At 43.3% G+C, this 20,822-nt stretch overlaps 1 protein-coding gene across 4 annotated transcripts in view; it reads right to left on the reverse strand.

Annotated features, from left to right (window-relative positions):
• Window positions 1–380: 380 nt before the first annotated feature.
• The window catches only part of DDHD2 (DDHD domain containing 2), a 79,525-nt gene continuing 59,083 nt past the window's right edge, over window positions 381–20,822 (reverse strand). For all 4 annotated transcript variants that reach the window (XM_030201941.1, XM_030201940.1, XM_030201939.1 and 1 more), the window contains exons 17-18: window positions 10,242–10,341; window positions 381–2,425 (exon numbers count right to left, since the gene is read on the reverse strand). In XM_030201941.1, the coding sequence (XP_030057801.1) occupies window positions 10,260–10,341 (82 nt within the window). In that variant the 3' untranslated portion in view covers window positions 381–2,425; window positions 10,242–10,259. The remainder of the gene's footprint in view (window positions 2,426–10,241; window positions 10,342–20,822) is intronic.

The raw sequence follows: 20,822 nt of genomic DNA on the forward strand, positions 1-20,822 counted from the left end.
TGGTTTTATAAACACGGTCTTGCATTTGTGTTCTGCTCCTCTGAAATGTGCAATAAGGGTGCAAGGCTAAAAGGGTTTGGTACTGCTGGACAGAGAGAGTATGAGCTTGGCTGGCTGAATGCTAAGCATCTCCTGGGAGAAACTGCTTCTTGCTACTGTTCAAGGCAGGACACTGGCTGCTCTGAACTGGTGGACAGAGCTGAGTTTGACAGTTCTTGTAACACAACATGCATGCCTATTGTTCTACAGTGAGTTGGATAAATACCCAGCTCACTGTCCCCAACCCTTCCTTATACAGTCTTCTACACAGGCATCAATATACCTGGTCAACTCACATTCAAAACCAATAATCACACACATTTATTGATTAATAAGTTTATTTCTTTAACACAATACTGAAATACATGGGTTTGTCTCTGGCCAAAAATATAATTTTTTCTATAAAGTGCACAGCAGAAAGAGCTTGAGTTGGTCTGTCCTTTGCTGCTATTGTATGGAGTTATGCTAAAGTTGCACAGGAATAACAAATGTAAAGTGCTAAATCAAATAAGCTTGCAAGATTAATGGAAACGAGTGGGGGGGAAAAAAGACCAGAGAGCTAGCTCAAATTCAAAGAGCTCAAACTGCTAGAACCATTCACATCAATTTTCATGAATAGGGTAATTCTTCCTTTTCATTCTTTGAATAATTTGGCATCAAACATAATTAAGTATAACATTGTTATATGCAAGTTCATCCAATCTTAAACCCACTTCACTGAACTAGACCAATTTAATTTCTCTTGCAAACAATCCATACGTTTGTTCAATCACTACAAAAGCTGAGAAATTACTAAATCTATTAGCTTAGCAGTCAACCTCATTTTTCAGACTCTCTAGTTTTAGTAAAGTGGATTTCAAATTGGATGAACTTTACACAGATATTTGAATAATTTGGCAACAAGCACAATAAATTATAAGAATGAGAGGAAAGAATTACCCTATTCCTATGTGGAAATTTTTCGAAAGACCATTGATACACATAGTATTAACAGCTTGCATTCTGTAAATCTGAGCTGTTATCTTAATTTCAATGAGGTCTTTCTTCTCCATTCAATGTATTTCGCAAGCTTCTTTCAATGTTTATTTAACATTTAGGAGAGCTGCATAAGAGCCAGGTGTTATTGAAGTCACTGCTGTGCAAGGTATAATCTGCTTGCGTGTATCTACCTCTCTTCAATCAGCTCAACATGGGTCTAATTTCAGAGAGTCTCCTTTCAATACAAAATTTATTCCACTTGTAATATGCCACGTAGTAAAGGCTTTTATCAGCCATGGGACTATGCCCTGTTCATCTCCCCCACAAACAAGGAGTACAACTCAGCAAAGCATACAAACAAGGTAAAGTCATATGTGAAAAACCCTCAAGATAACATTTTAGTTTAAAAAAAAAAAATCAGACACACAGTTTCCTAGACCTGATGCAAGGACATGGCATTAGTCCACAAGCTCTATAACCCTGGCTGCCTCAGCCAGTAAAAGCACTGGAGTACCTTCCATAGTACTTTGGTTAAAACATGTGCAACCATTACTGGTTTCTGCCCAATGCCCCTGTGGAGACTAGAGCCTAAATGTCCTTTTCCTTGTTTTGAGAGCTTGTTTAGCTTAGCGCCTTATATATTGCTGGTATGCAGAGCCTTGCAAAAGTGCAGTAAAACCCTAGATGTACTTGTGCTAACTCTATAAAGATAGAGTAAATACATTCACAGCCAACCTCAGTATAACCCCATCTGAGAGGGGCAATGACAAACACTAGAGGGAGGTGGCAATGAGATGAGGCCTGTCTTCGTGATAATATACTGCTGTCCTTCCTTCAACCAAGCTGTTATAAAATGCCCTTTTGCATCAAGTCCCTTACCCAGTCATGAATTATTTTACATAAGCCCTTTCAGTATAAGAGAGAGTAATTTAAGGGAAAGGGCTACTCCTTGCTTTCCTGTTCCCCACCCTCCAACCAGAAACTTATTTTCACCTGTACTGGTTGCCACACCCACATCCATCCATCTCTGTACCCACTGCCCTTCTCTGCTTGAATTTTTCAACACTAAGCTCTGCTTCTTACAAACAGGATTCACACATTCCCTTTACAACAACTGTACAAAGCCCAACAACATACCAGCAACATAACACTTTTGATACTGGGCCCAGCTTAAACTTGACTCCCCCCCCCCCCCCCACCCCGGAAACAAAAATGGGAGAGACTCCCACTCTTCACCATTGTTAGACGCAGTAGGGCAAGATCTTGCTTATCAGTCCACAGAGCTCATGAAAAAAGTTACTGCCCCAAACTCCAGCTGGAATGGACACTCTGGGCTGGAAGGCGTTTGGAATGGTGACAAGAAATGAAGGCAGGACCTTTCTGGCAGAGGTTGCAGGAACTTATGCATCTACACAGAAGAAAATGAAAGAGAGGGCGGGGAGTTTGATATACAGACCACTGAATCAGGGCTTGAAGCCTGTGCAGTTATGAGTGGAATTTTCTGGAGATCCACAACAAATACAGCAGCTGTATTTACATACCCTTAATATATAAAATGTCTAGTTATCCTGAAAAGCAGACCTGATTGCATCCCTTAAGGCCAGAGTAGGAAACCCCGTGTGTACGTGCTTGGATTTAGTTCACATCTTTTACAGTAGTAGCTTAAGGTGAGCTATACACTAGGTTTTTTCCTGTCCCAGATGGCTTACAATGTAAGTCTGTACCAGAGGGAATGGAGTCAAGTGTCTTGCCAAAGATCACAAGGAACAACAGCAGGGTTTTCTTTCTCTCTCTACATATAGCTAGAGAGCTGAGAAAGTTTGTGAATGCCTTAGGATAATCTGTATTTTAGCACAATTTATTTACTTACCCTTTGATTAATCTTGATCTAAATCCTGATAAGAGAAAAAAAATAACCCCATTGAGCAAATAACTCATACAAAAAAAAGGATGTAGGTTGAATTTAAAATCTGTGACTGTTTTCCTTTAGTGCTGCTAGACCAATTCGTACAAATGAGTTGTGCACCCCTGATAGAAGGGACGGAAGGGAAAAAAAAAAGAGAAAATTATGTCTTACCTGATAATTTTCTTTCCATTAATCGCAACAGATGAGTCCCTGAAGAGTGGGTTATGCTCATTTACCAGCAGGCGGAGAAAGTCTGAGCTATGCCCATCTATAGGGCAGACCTTGCTTCAGCCAGCCAGTACTGAAATAACAAAGCAGCACAACAGCCCCAGAACGACATACTTCTTCCTCATAACACGGAAAACAGGTAATTCATCCCCCAACCAGAAAACTGTAGAACAAACCTACAAATGAGAAAACCACTCTTGGGTACTGGAACTGCTTCCAGGTCCACCAGGTTCTGCAATGTGGCTAGCACCGCATGGTGCTTGCATGAAGCCTTGCAAGGGGACTCCCAAGAAAGAATCTATACTTGAAGCAGAGAATTCCTACTTGTACCCGTCACTGATAAGATCTAAGACCCACTGATCTGATTGTAGTCCACTCCTTGAAATAATCATCAAGATGCCTGCCAATCATCCTCTGCAAAGAGTGGACCGGTGCCCCATCGTTGTAAAGGATGGGTGGCAGGAGAGGCTCTGGCTGACTTGGAGGAGTCCCTATTATCAGCTCAAAAGGCTGTCTCTGCTGCTACTTGGGCCTCTGAAAGGCTGGAGCCCTCTCAGGCCTGTTCCGTTGCACCTCCTTAAGGTGCTGCCGAAACTGCCCCACTCTAGCCAAAGAGGGAGGATTATCCTCTGGCAATTACTGGGGCTTCAGTCCCCCAAATCCTTAACCAACCTCTCCAGATCCTTGCCAAACAGAAGCCTGCCCTGAAACGGGAGCTTGATAAGGCACTGTCAAAACTATCTATTTGGCCAAGACCTGGAGAACATCGTAGAGTCAGCCAGGTATGCCAGGCCCATCTCCAAGGAGGGCACTGGAAGCGCCATGGCCACTCCAGAGTCCACCAGGGCATCTTCCGCCTGCTGAACCCAGCTCAGGCTTGCCCTAGCCGCATAGGAGCTGCGTACTGAAGTCTGCAGCGATAAGGCCACCACCTCAAGACTCCAGCTTCCTATCCTGTATGTCCTTAAGGGCAATGCCACCCTCCACTAGCAGTGTTGTCTTTTCAGTGACCTTTGGGAGCTGAAGCTTATTCAGTTCATCTTGTGATAAGGGATACAAGCAAAACATGGTCCAAGCGACCTTCAAACCTGCATCCAGAGTGGACCACTGTGCAGTAACGAGTTTCTGCGCAGCCCCATGGACAGGGAAGGACCTAGGAGGCCTCTTAGTACTGGCCATCATAGGGTTCGCAAAGGCTGCTGCCTGTGCCTGAAAAGAAGCCACGGCAGTTTCCCCTGCACGGGAAGCTGATGGTGCCGAATTCTCCAGAAAGCGGGGATGACCGGCGCACTGAACAGCACAAGCAGCTCTTCATTCTTTCTGTCACCATAAACAAACAGCTAGGGAAAGCCGCTGCATTGCAGGGGGGTCCAACAGCAATAAAAAAATTTAAAGCGGTACTCACCACAATGCCAGTCTTACCATCCCTGTGCTGTGATTTTCCCGGTGTGTGTGTGTGTGTGTGTCTCTGACTGTCTGTCTGCTGGTAGACAGACATAACCCACTCTTCAGGGACTCACCTGTTGCTAGATGTAATGGAAAAAAGGATCTGAGCTGATTTAATTCCTCTTATAAGGAGCTGTGCTGCCTTCAGCTCCTCCGTAGCCTATTTCAAAGCTAAGAAAATGAAATATTTTTTTTTCAGTTATCAATTCACCACCACAACCAAACCTGATACAGTTAGTCAAGAACATCAATCCAGTGATCCGGCTGATATTGTGTGTCTGGATTTTCAGAAGGCGTTTGACAAAGTACCTCATGAAAGACTACAGAGGAAATTGGAGAGTCATGGGATAGGAGGTAGTGTTCTATTGTGGATTAAAAACTGGTTAAAAGATAGAAAACAGAGAGTAGGGTTAAATGGTCAGTATTCTCAATGGCGAAGGGTAGTTAGTGGGGTTCCCCAAGGCTCTGTGCTGGGACCGCTGTTTTTTAACATATTTATAAATGACCTAGAGATGGGAGTAACTAGTGAGGTAATTAAATTTGCTTATGACAGAAAGTTATTCAAAGTCGTTAAATCGCAAGAGGATTGTGAAAAATTACAAGACAAATTTACGAGACGGGAAGACTGGGCGTCTAAATGGCTGATGATGTTTAATGTGAGCAACTGCAAAGTGATGCATGTGGGAAGGAGGAACCCGAATTATAGCTACGTCATGCAAGGTTCCACGTTAGGAGTCACACACCAAGAAAGGGATCTAGGTGTCGTCGTTGATGATACATTGAAACCTTCTTCTCAGTGTGCTGCTGCGGCTAAGAAAGCAAATAGAATGTTAGGTATTATTAGGAAAGGAATGGAAAACAAAAATGAGGATGTTATAATGCCTTTGTATCATACCACGGTGCGACTGCACAGCGAATACTGTGTTCAATTCTGGTCGCTGTATCTCAAAAAAGATATAGTGGAATTAGAAAAGGTGCAGAGAAGGGCAACGAAAATGATAAAGGGGATGGGAAGACTTCCCTATGAGGAAAGGCTAAAGCGGCTAGGGCTCTTCAGCTTGGAGAAAAGGCAGCTGAGGGGAGATATGATAGAGGTCTATAAAATAATGAGTGGAGTGGAACGGGTAGTGTGAAGCGTCTGTTTACACTTTCCACTAGGGGGCATGCAACGAAGCTACAAGGAAGTAAATTTAAAACGAATTGGAGAAACTTTTTCTTCACTCAACGTGTAATTAAACTCTGTAATTCGTTGCCAGAGAATGTGGAAAAGGCGGTTAGCTTAGCGGAGTTTTAAAAAGGTTTGGAAGGCTTCCTAAAGAAAAAATCCATAGACCATTATTAAATGGACTTGGGGAAATCCACTATTTCTTGGATAAGCCGTATAGAATGTTTTGTACTTTTTTGGGATCTTGCCGGGTATTTGTGACCTGGATTGGCCACTGTTGGAAACAGGATGCTGGGCATGATGGACCTTTGGTCTTTCCCAGTATGAAAATACTTATGTACTTATGCACAGACACTAACCATGAATGCGAATACCTTATACCAAGGTTATAACTAGTCCAAATACCTTTAGAATCAGGAGCCTTGTACTGCTGTTAGTTTTCAGAATGTTTCAGAGACCTGGGTGGTTTCTATATTGGTCTGACAGGATGAAAAGGAAAGGGAATTAACAGGTAAATTCTTTAAATGTAACTTATCATCCATGTCAGACCAGTATGGACAAAACAAGATGTACCCAAGCTGCAGCCAGACCATTCAAGTGAAAGCCATATTAGCTTTCAGAACTCCTGATTCCAATGCATAGTTCCTCCTGGCCTGCACACTTCCATTGCAAAGCTCAATGCAAGGAAGCAATAGAGGCAAGTGTGCTAGCATATCTTCTGGAAAGTGATTCTGACTTCTATATACTTATCAACTGTGCTTGTTGAGATGTACAAACTTTTGCTGTTGTGAATGAAAGTGATCTTGTCCTTGACTCCTGAAATTGATGATCAGGACACATCAGTAGACCAAAAACCTATGCAAAATTTAGAAGGAACTGAACACCTACAAACATATGAAAGGAGACCTACCAACAGGCTTCAGAATGGTCAGCCCTGCCCCACCTATGTCACCTTACGTTTTCCCCTCAGGAGTCAAAGGCTGATACCAACAGCAGTGAAACTGCCCTCAGGAGGAGAAGAGGACTAGGCATAGAAATACCTTTCCTTTAAAATTAATGAAGACCACTAATGAGAGAGACTTCAACAAGACTTTGAAATGCTATCCCTATGAGGCTAAAGAGGAAGGGAGGACAGAGCCTTTGGGACTAAACTCCAGTTCCAAGTAGTGTACATCTCCTGCAGCGGAGGTCTTACATGCGCTTGACTCCCCAGAGGGGGAAAAAAATCCCATTTAGAATAGCTTTGATGATTACAGTCCTTGTAGCAAGCCACAGCCAGTTGTGTTTGCCTTCACCTCAATCTCCTCTAGAAAAGGAACAAGATTGAAGGAATACATCCCTCAGAAAACCAGCATCTCCTATGTAAACTGAGCTTGAAGAGCATAGCTTTTAGGCTTCCAGGAAGTTTATAATAAACTAAATATATAAACACAAATCCCCTCAGTGGTTCCCCTTGTGCCACAAAAGCTTACTACATTCTCAAAAAAGGCGAGAAAGTTGCCTGAGCAACATTGCTTGTAGCTACTGGAAAGGTCCTTACTAGGACTAGTATATGGGGAGGAAGGGTAGGAGTCTTCCAGATGACCTTGGAATTTTGGTTCCTCAAGTTCCAGGACTTCTCCAAAAGTCAGTTAACTCTTAGAGAAGAGTAAACTGCACAACAAGGCTGAAAGCACAATGATCACTACTTGAGGGGAGCTCCCAAGTAGCTTAGATATAAACATTGTGACTCTGTTTTGAACCAGACCATATGGGGGATCTAATCAAAAGAGCTCCTGGGGTTGCCGAGGCATAGTCCCTAGTACTCTTGGCTCTTTTGAGAGCGGAGTCCACCACCATAGAATTGTGAGGTAGCTGAGACTTCATCAATCCAGGCTCCCCGTGGATCTGATAGTGGGATTCAGTCCTTTTCAGGATCACAGGATTAGACAGAGGGAACGACCAGTATCGCATAAGGACTTCCTTCAGTACATTATGCAAAGGAATCGTTGCAGCCTCTCTAGGCGGAGAAGGATAATCCAGGACCTCGAGCATCTCAGCCCTGGGCTCATCCTCAACCTTCATAGGGAAGGGAATAGCCGCAGCCATTTCCCAGACAAAGGAGGTAAAGGATAGACTCTCCGGTGGAGAAAGTCTCCTTTCTGGTGGAGGGGAAGGTTCAGAAGGAATCCCATAGGACTCATCAGAAGAAAAGTACCTGGGATCCTCCTCTTCCTCCAACAAGCGCTCATCTTCAGTATCGGACAAGACATCTCTCAGAGTAGTCCGAAATTGAGCCTGCCTCGACGCTGAGGACTCTGGTGAAGCTGCCTCCACCGACGTCGAAGGGGAGTCGACCTGGGTGGCACCAGACATCGATGCCTCAGGCGGCACTGAGGTTGGGGACCTCACCACAGGCGAAGGGCCAGATACCGCTGCAGCAGATGGTACGGAAGGCGCAAGCACCCCCGACACCGAAGCAGACTGGCGCAGCAACCCTTCCAGAAGCTCTAGAAGCAGGGCTCTGATGCGCTCGTCGAGAGCCGCCGTCGGACAAGGCTGCGGGGTCGGTAAAGGAGCCAGTGGCAGAATCTGTCGAGGCTCAGGAGCAGGTACTGGGGCTGCTAGACCGACGCATCAGCACCTCCTGAATAGAGGGAGAGCAATCCTCTCTGCGCCAACACTTCTCAGGTGCCGAATCCTTCAACGCCCTGGAGCTCCTAGCACAGTGTGTCGAAGGAGAACGATGACGGTGATTCTTCGCCTTCGCTCGACGCCCGTCATCGAGACTCCTCGGTACCGATGAGGAAGACGTGGAATCCTCACATCTCCTCGGAGCTGGGTCCGAAGGTCGGTCCCAGGGGGCCTGCATAACAGGAGGCCTCAAGTCAGGTGGAGACCCACTCGATGCCTCACTGCTCCCAGCACGAGTTGATAGTTCCGCAGCCATTACCTTTGCTCCCAACATCGATGCATCCCTCGATGTCGATGCTGCCGACCTCGGTACCAATGTCGAAGGACCGGACTGAGCCCCACAAAGCTTCTCTCGTTGGGCTTCTCGAGACGTTTGAGTCCATTTCTTCATGCAAAGACACAGACTACAAGCGGCTGGGCTATGGTCGGGCCCAAGGCACTGGATACACCAGGCGTGGGTATCGGTACCTAAGATGGTCCAGTTACACCGAGTACAACGTTTGAAGCCACTGGGTGTCTTCGATGACATGGAAGGAAAAACGGCTTCGGCAAAATTAAAAGACACGATCGTGCCTGTTAAAAGAAAAAAGGGCACGAAAAGAAGGGAAGAAGCTGGCCGCGTCGAAAAACAAAAGAAACTTTAAAAGGCAAAAATTAAAGAAAACTACTGGCAGTTTGTTGTTTTTTTAAAGTGTAAATTTCTATTAAAAAAAGAAAAGATATAAGGCAAAAGCCACAAAATGGATGAGACTCTTTCCTGGGCCTGAGAGGAGCGGAAAAAAAAACTCGACCGCACCTCAACGCGGAGAAAAAAATAACTGAGGAACGCGTTCACGCAATGGGTGGGGAATCGGTGCAGAAGACTCTGGCAAGACTTTTTAAAATATTTTGCTTGCAAAATGCCGGTTCCCAGGCCGACGCGGACGTCGACCCACATGTGAGAACAGGCAGCCTGCTTGTCCTCGGAGAATATAGATTATTTATTAAACAAAAAGATTCAATAATAAGTATCTGTGTGAAAAAGTAGGTGAACCCTTCATTTAGTAACTGGTGGCAGGAAGGACCTCTTTGAGCAATAACTTCAACTACCATAAGCACTGGTCTCCCACATCACCCTTGAGGAATTTTGGCCCATTCTTTCTTGCAAAACTATGCTCTGTGGCACTGGAAGTTTCCTTGCATAAATATCTCACTTTAAGATGGTGCAGGTCACACCTTAAAATGGCCAGTCCAAAATACAAAATCTCCTCCTTTGGCCACTCTATGTTAGTTATTTATTCACGGGGTTATTTCTCTCTCTTATCAGGTATTATGATCTTATTAGAGATGTGCACTCATCACTACACCTTAAATATAGTGTCAAAAAAATTAACAAGCGCACCACTGATTTGGGTGTATTAAAAAGTACTTAATGGATGTTAAAATTAAACTATGTGCAAAATGAAACAAAAAAAGAAAATTTGGGATGGGGGGGGGGGGGAACTATCAAAAGTATTTTGCCTGTACACATCCCTATTGCCTTGGGCAAGTCTTTAGAGATTACAGGGAAATACCCACTGTACCTGAATGTAACGTACCTTGAGCTACCAATGGAAAAGAGTGCGCTAAATACTACTACTGTCTATGTATGTGCAGTTTTGTTAGTTCTGTGCACTTAAAGGTTACATGGTAAAAGCTGCATTACTACAGGTCAATCAGTTTTAGTGTTTACTGATCCATCATTGTGGGATGCTGTCCAACCAATTACAATGTTTAGATTTTACTTTTTAACATCTGCTTAAGTGAATTGAGCAAGGTAACACTTACCAGATGAAGGGTAAAAATTCATGACAAGGATTGATGAAGGGCAGTTCTCAGGCTCTGATAGATCTCTTTAAGAACCAGCAGTGCTGTGTCCTCTGACTGCCTGCGTAAGAGAATACAGGAAAGCAATGAACACTATCCTACCAGAAGTAAAAGCAAAGACCCTCTGCAGCACTCAATATCATTTGCCATAAATTTTTGATTCCTTAGTGCAGCTCCGAATCATAAATTAACCCTGCTTAGCGGCTGCATACTCTAAACATGTTTGTGTATTTCTAATCATTCTGATTTCACAATCAAGAAAACTCCTCCTATATTTGGGTATGTGGCGCCTCATTTATAGTTTACTATGGCCCCGATGAACAGTGTGTCAAAGGAAGTCCCTAATGTTCAACACTAATGACATGGAAATTTAGGCGTACTCATAGCACTGAGTATTAGGGACTTCTGTGGGAGGGTTGTGACTGGTGCATGTGCTGAAGAGTTGTGTGTTAAGGAGAGCTCTTGAGCGCATGCTAAGAATGCCAGAGGGGGGAGGAGGGAAAGGAGGAGGAAGTTGTTCCTTTAACCCAAAGTTGTACTCTGCTGTGGCCCCAGAAGTGGGTGCAGGGACCAGAGCACAACTGGAAATGCGTAAGAAAGAAGTGAAAAGGAGTCAGGAGCGCCAGCACCTATCTGTGTGCTGGAATTGTCCAGCACCTCCATCTGGATCTCTCTGACTGTAGAAAAATGCTGTCACTTACGCTCAGTGAAATACAGGCCAAGGGCTCAGGCTTAGAGCTAAGAGCTAGGCCTCTAAAAATCATAAGACATTTCACTGTAATGAAAGCTGAATGAGGTAATTGAGAGCAGATAGAGGGAGGGGGAATCTGCTCTATAAACAACAGCTGGACTGGCACTAGCAAGAAGTAACAGGCAAGGATGTTTTGGCTAAAAGCAGATAGAAGTGGGTTTTGGACATGGTGCTGTGGATCATTTGATAGGGTAAAGAGAAATTTTGTTTTTTTTCAAGTCGGCCCAAAACAAAAAAGAATCTTGCTACACATCTCCCTATTCCTCTGAAAGGCTCAGCACAACCCTAACGCCAGTTTGACACACTGCCCACTGAGAATATGGGATGACATTGCGCTCAGAGCCAGTGAGTTTGTTCTTTTACGTGCTCATCGCCTCTGAGCATTCGGTGCTAATGGCCTCTATCGACCGCATTTGCTTCTGAGCATCGGGGCCTATTTAGTTTTGTAAGTCTACATGCTTTGAAAATGAGCACAATAGTAACACAAGATAAGAGGTGTTCAAGTTTTTTCAACAGTGGGCTGCATGATCAGACATTTACATGTATGCAGGCCACATGAATATTAGGCTCTTACAGAATGATTTATACTCAACGAAATCTGTGACTCTCTGACATTATGACTTCATATCCACCAATACTTCTGCAATGCTTCAAAATCATTTGTGCTAATTAGGTGAAAATTAATTTTGCTAGAAATCTCAAGTGGGCCATGTACAGCCCCTGGGCCACAGGTTGGATGCCCCATAGATGATGGTAGAAAAAGACCAAGTCACCCATCCAGCCTAGCCAATTATCATCTCTTCTGATACAAAGCTATACACACAAATGCTCTTAAAGTCTGTACCTCTTTCCTTGTCACTGTAACAAACAGCCAGTCCTACCTGGCTTTAATTCCCAAACAGGATAATTCTATAAAGTATGTGGTATTTCATTAGAATGGTATATATGTGCATATATGTGTGCACATAAGCATGTAAATAATAAATTCCACCTAAGCGCTATTCTATAAATACATGCTTATATTACATAACATTATATTACAGAAATGCACACAAGTGCATGCACTCTCTCAGGCAGTGTCGCATCTCCACACCATTACTGCATTTACTGCCAGTTCTTTTCCTCAGCCTGCAGAAGACCCTTCATACTTTCTTTTTCTTCTTAAATTCCTGCTTCCTTTCAACAATCTTGTTCCTCCGCAATACTCTCACGTTCCATAATGGTTCTACATGCGCAGCCTCCACCTACTCCAGACCTTGAAACTCAGTCCCTCCCTTCCTGTGACTAGAAGCCTCCCCATTGGCTGCATCCTACCACAGTCTCTGCACTGGAAGGGGTAAAGATTGGAGAGCCACAGAGGGCATATTTCACAGGTAGGCATTAAAGGGCCAGAGTCAGGATGCAGCATGGATAGGCCTCGCACATGCCTAACATAGTATTCTATAAAGTTGTTTGTGTATCTCTAGCATTTAGGCACAAACATTTACACCAGCTCTATAGCAGGAGCACCACATAAAAGACACATACTTTGATGGTTATAATCTTATTCTATCAAGGAAAGCAGGTGCTTGCATTCTTTTACAGAACAAGCCCCTAACCCTAATGGATAATTCTATAGGAAGCTGCCTAGTTTTAGGAAGCAGGAAGGCATGTAAATGAAGGTATTTTGGTTACGTATCATACTTCATAGTCATTATAAAATCTTAGTTCTTACCTACAAGATACACTATTCTGGTAGCCCTTCCTATCTTTCCTCTCCGCTTATCCATTACACTCCTATTTATTTATTTTAAAAACATATACATCGCCTACAACCTAGGTGATTTACAAATCAAACATTCACAATAAAATAAAGATTAAAAACAATAACATAAGTACATAAGTACATAAGTACATAAGTACATAAGTAGTGCCATACTGGGAAAGACCAAAGGTCCATCTAGCCCAGCATCCTGTCACCGACAGTGGCCAATCCAGGTCAAGGGCACCTGGCACGCTCCCCAAACGTAAAAACATTCCAGACAAGTTATACCTAAAAATGAGGAATTTTTCCAGTCCATTTAATAGCGGTCTATGGACTTGTCCTTTAGGAATCTATCTAACCCCTTTTTAAACTCCGTCAAGCTAACCGCCCGTACCACGTTCTCCGGCAATGAATTCCAGAGTCTAATTACACGTTGGGTGAAGAAAAATTTTCTCCGATTCGTTTTAAATTTACCACACTGTAGCTTCAACTCATGCCCTCTAGTCCTAGTATTTTTGGATAGCGTGAACAGTCGCTTCACATCCACCCGATCCATTCCACTCATTATTTTATACACTTCTATCATATCTCCCCTCAGCCGTCTCTTCTCCAAGCTGAAAAGCCCTAGCCTTCTCAGCCTCTCTTCATAGGAAAGTCGTCCCATCCCCACTATCATTTTCGTCGCCCTTCGCTGTACCTTTTCCAATTCTACTATATCTTTTTTGAGATACGGAGACCAGTACTGAACACAATACTCCAGGTGCGGTCGCACCATGGAGCGATACAACGGCATTATAACATCCGCACACCTGGACTCCATACCCTTCTTAATAACACCCAACATTCTATTCGCTTTCCTAGCCGCAGCAGCACACTGAGCAGAAGGTTTCAGCGTATCATCGACGACGACACCCAGATCCCTTTCTTGATCCGTAACTCCTAACGCGGAACCTTGCAAGACGTAGCTATAATTCGGGTTCCTCTTACCCACATGCATCACTTTGCACTTGTCAACATTGAACTTCATCTGCCACTTGCACGCCCATTCTCCCAGTCTCGCAAGGTCCTCCTGTAATCGTTCACATTCCTCCTGCGACTTGACGACCCTGAATAATTTTGTGTCATCGGCGAATTTAATTACCTCACTAGTTATTCCCATCTCTAGGTCATTTATAAATACATTAAAAAGCAACGGACCCAGCACAGACCCCTGCGGGACCCCACTAACTACCCTCCTCCACTGAGAATACTGGCCACGCAATCCTACTCTCTGCTTCCTATCTTTCAACCAGTTCTTAATCCATAATAATACCCTACCTCCGATTCCATGACTCTGCAATTTCTTCAGGAGTCTTTCGTGCGGCACTTTGTCAAACGCCTTCTGAAAATCCAGATATACAATATCAACCGGCTCCCCATTGTCCACATGTTTGCTTACCCCCTCAAAAAAATGCATTAGATTGGTGAGGCAAGACTTCCCTTCACTAAATCCGTGCTGGCTTTGTCTCATCAGTCCATGTTTTTGTATATGCTCTGCAATTTTATTCTTAATAATAGCCTCCACCATCTTGCCCGGCACCGACGTCAGACTCACCGGTCTATAATTTCCCGGATCTCCTCTGGAACCTTTCTTAAAAATCGGAGTAACATTGGCTACCCTCCAGTCTTCCGGTATTACACTCGATTTTAGGGACAGATTGCATATTTCTAACAGTAGCTCCGCAAGTTCATTTTTTAGTTCTATTAATACTCTGGGATGAATACCATCAGGTCCCGGTGATTTACTACTCTTCAGCTTGCTGAACTGACCCATTACATCCTCCAAGGTTACAGAGAATTTGTTTAGTTTCTCCGACTCCCCCGCTTCAAATATTCTTTCCGGCACCGGTGTCCCCCCCAAATCCTCCTCGGTGAAGACCGAAGCAAAGAATTCATTTAATTTCTCCGCTACGGCTTTGTCCTCCTTGATCGCCCCTTTAACACCATTTTCGTCCAGCGGCCCAACCGACTCTTTGGCCGGTTTCCTGCTTTTAATGTATCTAAAAAAGTTTTTACTATGTATTTTTGCTTCCAACGCTAATTTCTTCTCAAAGTCCTTTTTTGCCCTCCTTATCTCCGCTTTGCATTTGGCTTGGCATTCCTTATGATCTATCCTGTTACTTTCAGTTGGTTCTCTTCTCCACTTTCTGAAGGATTGTTTTTTGGCTCTAATGATTTCCTTTATCTTACTGTTTAGCCACGCCGGCTGACGTTTAGTCTTTTTTCCCTTTTTTCTAATACGTGGAATATATTTGTCCTGAACCTCCAGGATGGTGTTTTTAAACAGCATCCACGCCTGATGCAAGTTTTTTACTCTGCGAGCTGCTCCTTTCAGTCTTTTTTTCACCATTTTTCTCATTTTGTCGTAATCACCCTTTCTATAGTTAAACGCTAGCGTACTTGATTTCCTAGTTTCACTTCCTTCAATGCCAATATCAAAACCGATCATATTATGATCACTGTTATCAAGCGGCCCTCGTATCGTTACCCCCTGCACTAGATCATGAGCACCACTAAGGACTAAGTCTAGTATTTTTCCTTCTCTTGTCGGCTCCTGAACTAGCTGTTCCATGAAGCTGTCCTTGATTTCATCAAGAAATCTTATGTCCCTTGCGTGTACAGATGTTACATTACCCCAGTCTATATGCGGGTAATTGAAATCCCCCATTATTATTGTGTTGCCCAGTTTGTTTGCGTCCCTGATTTCCTTTAACATTTCCGCATCCGTCTGTTCGTCCTGGCCAGGCGGACGGTAGTACACTCCTATCACTATCCTTTTCCCCTTTGCACATGGAATTTCAATCCACAGTGATTCCAAGGAGTGTTTTGCTTCCTGCAGAATTTTCAATCTATTTGATTCAAGGCTCTCGTTAATATACAATGCTACCCCTCCACCAATCCGATTCACCCTATCACTACGATATAATTTGTACCCCGGTATGACAGTGTCCCACTGGTTATCCTCCTTCCACCAGGTCTCAGAGATGCCTATTATATCTAATTTTTCATTTAGTGCAATATATTCTAACTCCCCCATCTTATTTCTTAGGCTCCTGGCATTCGCATATAGACATTTCAAACTATGTTTGTTGTTCCTAAGTACATCATGCTTAGTACTTGACAGTATTAATTGGCAATCTTTTGTCTGATTTTTATTGTTATTTAAAGATACCCGATCTACTACAATCTCTTTTGCAACCTCACTATCAGGATACTCTATCTTCCCTGTTATGGTGATATCTTTGAAAGATACCTTATCCCGAACCATGCTCTTTTGAGCGACTGTCGGCAGTACAAACTAGCTACCAGCTACAAATACTGCTCTTCAATATTAAAAGTAAACACAGATCACACCTACATTAAAAGCCTCAACAAACAGCTGTATTTTTAGCAGGTTTTTTTTTACCACACTCCTGCATAAGCGAATTTAGCCAGGGAGGGTGTTCCACAGATGTACCCCAGCAATGGAAAAAGGAGAAAGGCTCATATCAGCAGCATAGTGAACTCTTGCTACTGTGAGTTTCTCTCAATGATAATCAACCTCAAATTCCCTCTTTGAAAGAAGCTCACTATGAATTCACTCAAACCCCTGCTTTTTTCTGGTTTCCCCATTGCTTTGGAACTCCCTTCTTTCCACTATTTGCTTATTTTTTTAATTTTATTTATTTATTGGGATTTATTAACCGCCTTTATGACGAGATTCTCAGAAGGCAGCGTAGAGCAGGTACAGTTTAACAAACTTACAATTTTGTAACAGCATAACAATAGTAAAATATCCAAGAATAATCATAAATACAATAAATGAGGTAAACTTGAAAACAGTAAATTGAAACGTAATAACTACCATGAAACAATATAAAAAAATGGAAGACACCTGGGAAATCAGTTCCTGCAGCTCCTCCCGATGGTATATGCAGACAACTCAGGCGTCTACCCCAGAGGCAGCTCCTCCTTCCAGGAGTCATCCCTCCCAGCTACTCCTGGTCCCTGAGGTCCTCCTCCTCAGACCAGCCAGGTAAAGCCTCCAACCCCTGAGAAGCACAGTCCAGGAGTACCTCCTCCTCCACCTATTCCAAACCAAACCAAAGGTATGCACAGCAGGGTCCAAGTGGGGGGAGAGGGAAGGGACCCAGGCACCCGGGTTTAACACCACTGGGGCAAAAGAGGCCCCCACGGGTCTCAACCCCTATTCAGCAGACAGACAAGAGGTAAGCAAAACCCAAAACCACCTCTGGTGTATTTATTTATTATTGGGATTTATTTTTATTTTTTAATAAAGAGAGAGTGTTTTCTCTTTTTTTTTGTTTTGTTACATTTGTACCCCGCGCTTTCCCACTCATGGCAGGCTCAATGCAGCTTACATATTGTATACAGGTACTTATTTGTACCTGGGGCAATGGAGGGTTAAGTGACTTGCCCAGAGTCACAAGGAGCTGCCTGTGCCTGAAGTGGGAATTGAACTCAGTTCCTCAGTTCCCCAGGACCAAAGTCCACCACCCTAACCACTCCTCCACTCTTACTTAGTAGCCCCAGGAAAAAAATTCAATACAAAAAAAGAAATCCCAGGGCCCACAAGTAACCGACTGCACAGGCTTACCACTCCTCCATCTGCTGAGTTTGAGAACAGACTGGTTTCCTGAGGGCTGCACAGCCCACTTATAGGTTCACTTGAAGCTCAGTTTGTTCTCAGTCTCTATCTGCTGGTCGGAGTGAATAACCCATCTGTGCCGGTCTAGAGAGACGCTATGGAAACAACAGGTTAGGAAAAATGTACAAGTAGAATCTGTGATATCTGAAAAATGTAAGCAAAATAAAATGTATCAACCAGGGAGAGATTCTGGACTAGTCTAATAGGACTAAAAGAAAGAAAGTTATCAGGTAAGACACAATTTTTCCTGCCACAGCATCCTATCAGACCAACCCAGACCAATGGAATGTAGCAAAGCTGTGTCCCCAACACAGGGCAGGACTAAAATATATAAACACTCTAAAGAGAGAAAGAATTTAGCAAATAAACGCATCATTTAATCTCCCCAGTCTAATAAACTGACAGAGATACAGATAAACTGGAACAGCATATAGATAAACTGGAATAGCTTTAGAGGTCCTTTAGAGCAGTACCTAGTAGACAGAACCAAGAACAATCAGAAGGGCTCTGGAAAGACAAAAGGTATGGAAGAGGAGAAGAATGTGATTCCCATGATAAGAAGGAGTAACAGAGAAAAGCATTGAAGAGATGTGCAGACCAAGAGACAAACCCAACTGATGTTTTCCTTGAAAAGGTTTTGAAGGCATCAGCCTAAGACCAAGATGCATCTATGAATGGAATACTGCATTACAATGGAAGTCCTGGAGAAGTTGAATATCTAGAGAAGGAAATATAGGAAGAAAGCTATCAGGGGCTAAACCCCTCCCCCCCCACCCCACACACACTGTGCTTCCCTACCTACATCTTTGACTACCAAGGAAAATTAAGAAGCACACTTCACTGAGAGTAAAAAAAGGGAGACCGATGAGAATAGTTATTGACTAACCTGGTGTCAAAGAATGCTCTGTTCAGACATGAAAACCCCAGTTGTCGTAAGAGCAAGAAGAAGGCATGAGGGCCTTGAGACATGAGACACTCAAACAGGACAACCCATGATGGAAGCCTATTAGTCTAAGAAAAAAACCCACAATATTAGAGACTTCTTGCAGTCGTATAACAGTGGTGGCTAATACCAGTGCTATCAAGTTAGCTGCACAAAACAGCTAGACTGTAGCATTACACAAATAATAGGAACACATGCCTAGTAAGGGGTACATTTTTTTTTACTCGAGGAGAGCTAATAAATATCTGGATTTGCTTACAAACAACCAGGGAAACTTGAAAAAACAAAACCAGATGATAGAAATGGAAAAAGAATTTTGGCGGGAAAAATTATAACAATCTGGAACAATGAGAACAATTTAATGTCACACAGAAACAGGAGTAGTTAATCTTCCACATAAGAGAGTCAAAGAAGTAGTCACTGCTTATAGATAAGTCACTGTGACAAAACAGTGGGTTTTAAGCCTGTAAACGATTATTTCTTGAAGTATATTTCTCTAGTTTGGCCTGCAGGTGGTGAATGTTTACGTTTAAAGTTGTTACAGAGAAACGACTGTTCCTTCTTTAGTTTAAGACAGAGAAGAAGTTAACCTGCAGTGATGTGGCCAGCTACTTTTAAAATCTGTTGTTCTGGGCTCTCGTTGGCCCAAGAGATCAAATTCAGATAGGATGTATTGGCTTTTTCTCCAGTCTTAGCCAGGGAGAAGAGAGAGAGAGAGAAAGATCTCTTTGCTGAGGCCCTTGAACAGTTATATTTAATAACCTGTGAGCAGCTATATGTTCTGAACTCCCAAGGTACTATTTAGAGATAAAACTATCTACATACTTGTTTACTAGGCAATCATACCTGTTACCTGTTATTTGTTAGCTGATTGCATCCTGGTGGTTTGTGTGTTGGGTCTGAGTGCTTTCTAGGAACTGTGGGACCACTGGAAGTGTGGCCCCAGAAACCTTGGAATCACTGGAACTAATTTGGGAGCAGGAGACTCGCCCAGAGGAAGTTGGGACCCAGTCGGTGGGAGGAGGGTGCTAGTGTAGAGCAGAAGCGGCAGGTGCAGGCGGACCGGACCTAAGCTGTGCTGGGGATAGACCCTCTAAAGTGGCCGTGGGGTAGACTCAGGCGAGTGGCTAGGCTTTTTGTGACAGTCACATAGAACATTTCACTGCTTATAGAAACCGGAAGAACAAAGTTTCCTGTCAGTGATCCCTACTGTGAGAAAAAGTCCAGTCACATACCAGTGAGAGTTAATAAGGAACAGAGGAACAAACACCAGAGCACTGAAATAAATCAGAACAGGCTCACCCAATGCAGGCTCACTTCTACAGGAGATATTAGTGATCCAATGGTCTAGGAGGGGGGCGGGGGGAAGAGAGGGGTAGTAGGGATCTCAGACTTCTGAGATATACCTCAGTTCCGTAGAACAGCTGCCTTTTTTTTTAACAGGAGCTTATGCCAAAGAAGGTACCCCAACTCAACTGAACCCCAAGCATTAAACTGGGTCAGGAGAACAAGCACAAGAGAGCATCCCCAACTCAACTAGAACACAGCTAAGAAGCTGATTCAGGGGAACAAGCTAAATAAACACCCCCAAACTCAGTCGAGTCACAGTATAAAACTGGCTCAGGAGCAGTAAACCCCAAAAGTGTAGTTATAGCTCAGAAGTTATAAACCAGGTCATAAGCGGGGCTGTTAGCCCGTCATCCACCTGCTTAGGAGACAGGAAATACTGAACATTCTATGCTGAGTCAGAAGAACTATGCCTCTGTCTCCATCCACTGGTCTGATACAACAATATGGAAGGTACTCTAGATGAGTGATCTAGCATTGGTAGACAATGAACCCTATACTCAGTTTAATCTTAAAGTTTTTCTCCGAACCAACCCTAAATTCTTACCGAAGGTGGAGTCAACTTTCCACATAAATGAGGAAATCACTAAAAACCAACCTATTCAACAAAGCATACCACAATGATCCAGAACTGGACATAACTGAACTCTCTATACCTGATTGCCTCATCAACTTGTCACGAATGAACTTTAACGCAACACCACTCTATTTCTTATCCCGATAATGAATTCTCTATACTTGACTGTTAATCTACTTGGTCACTTATGAACTTTTAATGCAATAACAATTGTATTTCCTCATGCAGGAAATGGCAATCGCCATTACGGAATAATGTAAGCCACGTTGATCCTGCAAATAGGTGGGAAAATGTGGGATACAAATGCAACAAATCAATAAATAAAATAAATAAAAATAGTTTTTCCAACCTTTTTTCCCCAAACCACATAAAACCCACACAAGGCAGCCCTCTCCTTTGATCCCAACAGGACCGGTGTACCAGACGCAAATGAGCTCGGCTCCTGTATCCAATTTTGTTGTGAACACGCACATGCCCCTTTCAATTCTGAAGT

Source organism: Microcaecilia unicolor, chromosome 4 (assembly GCF_901765095.1).
Source record: "Microcaecilia unicolor chromosome 4, aMicUni1.1, whole genome shotgun sequence".
Lineage (NCBI taxonomy): Eukaryota > Metazoa > Chordata > Amphibia > Gymnophiona > Siphonopidae > Microcaecilia > Microcaecilia unicolor.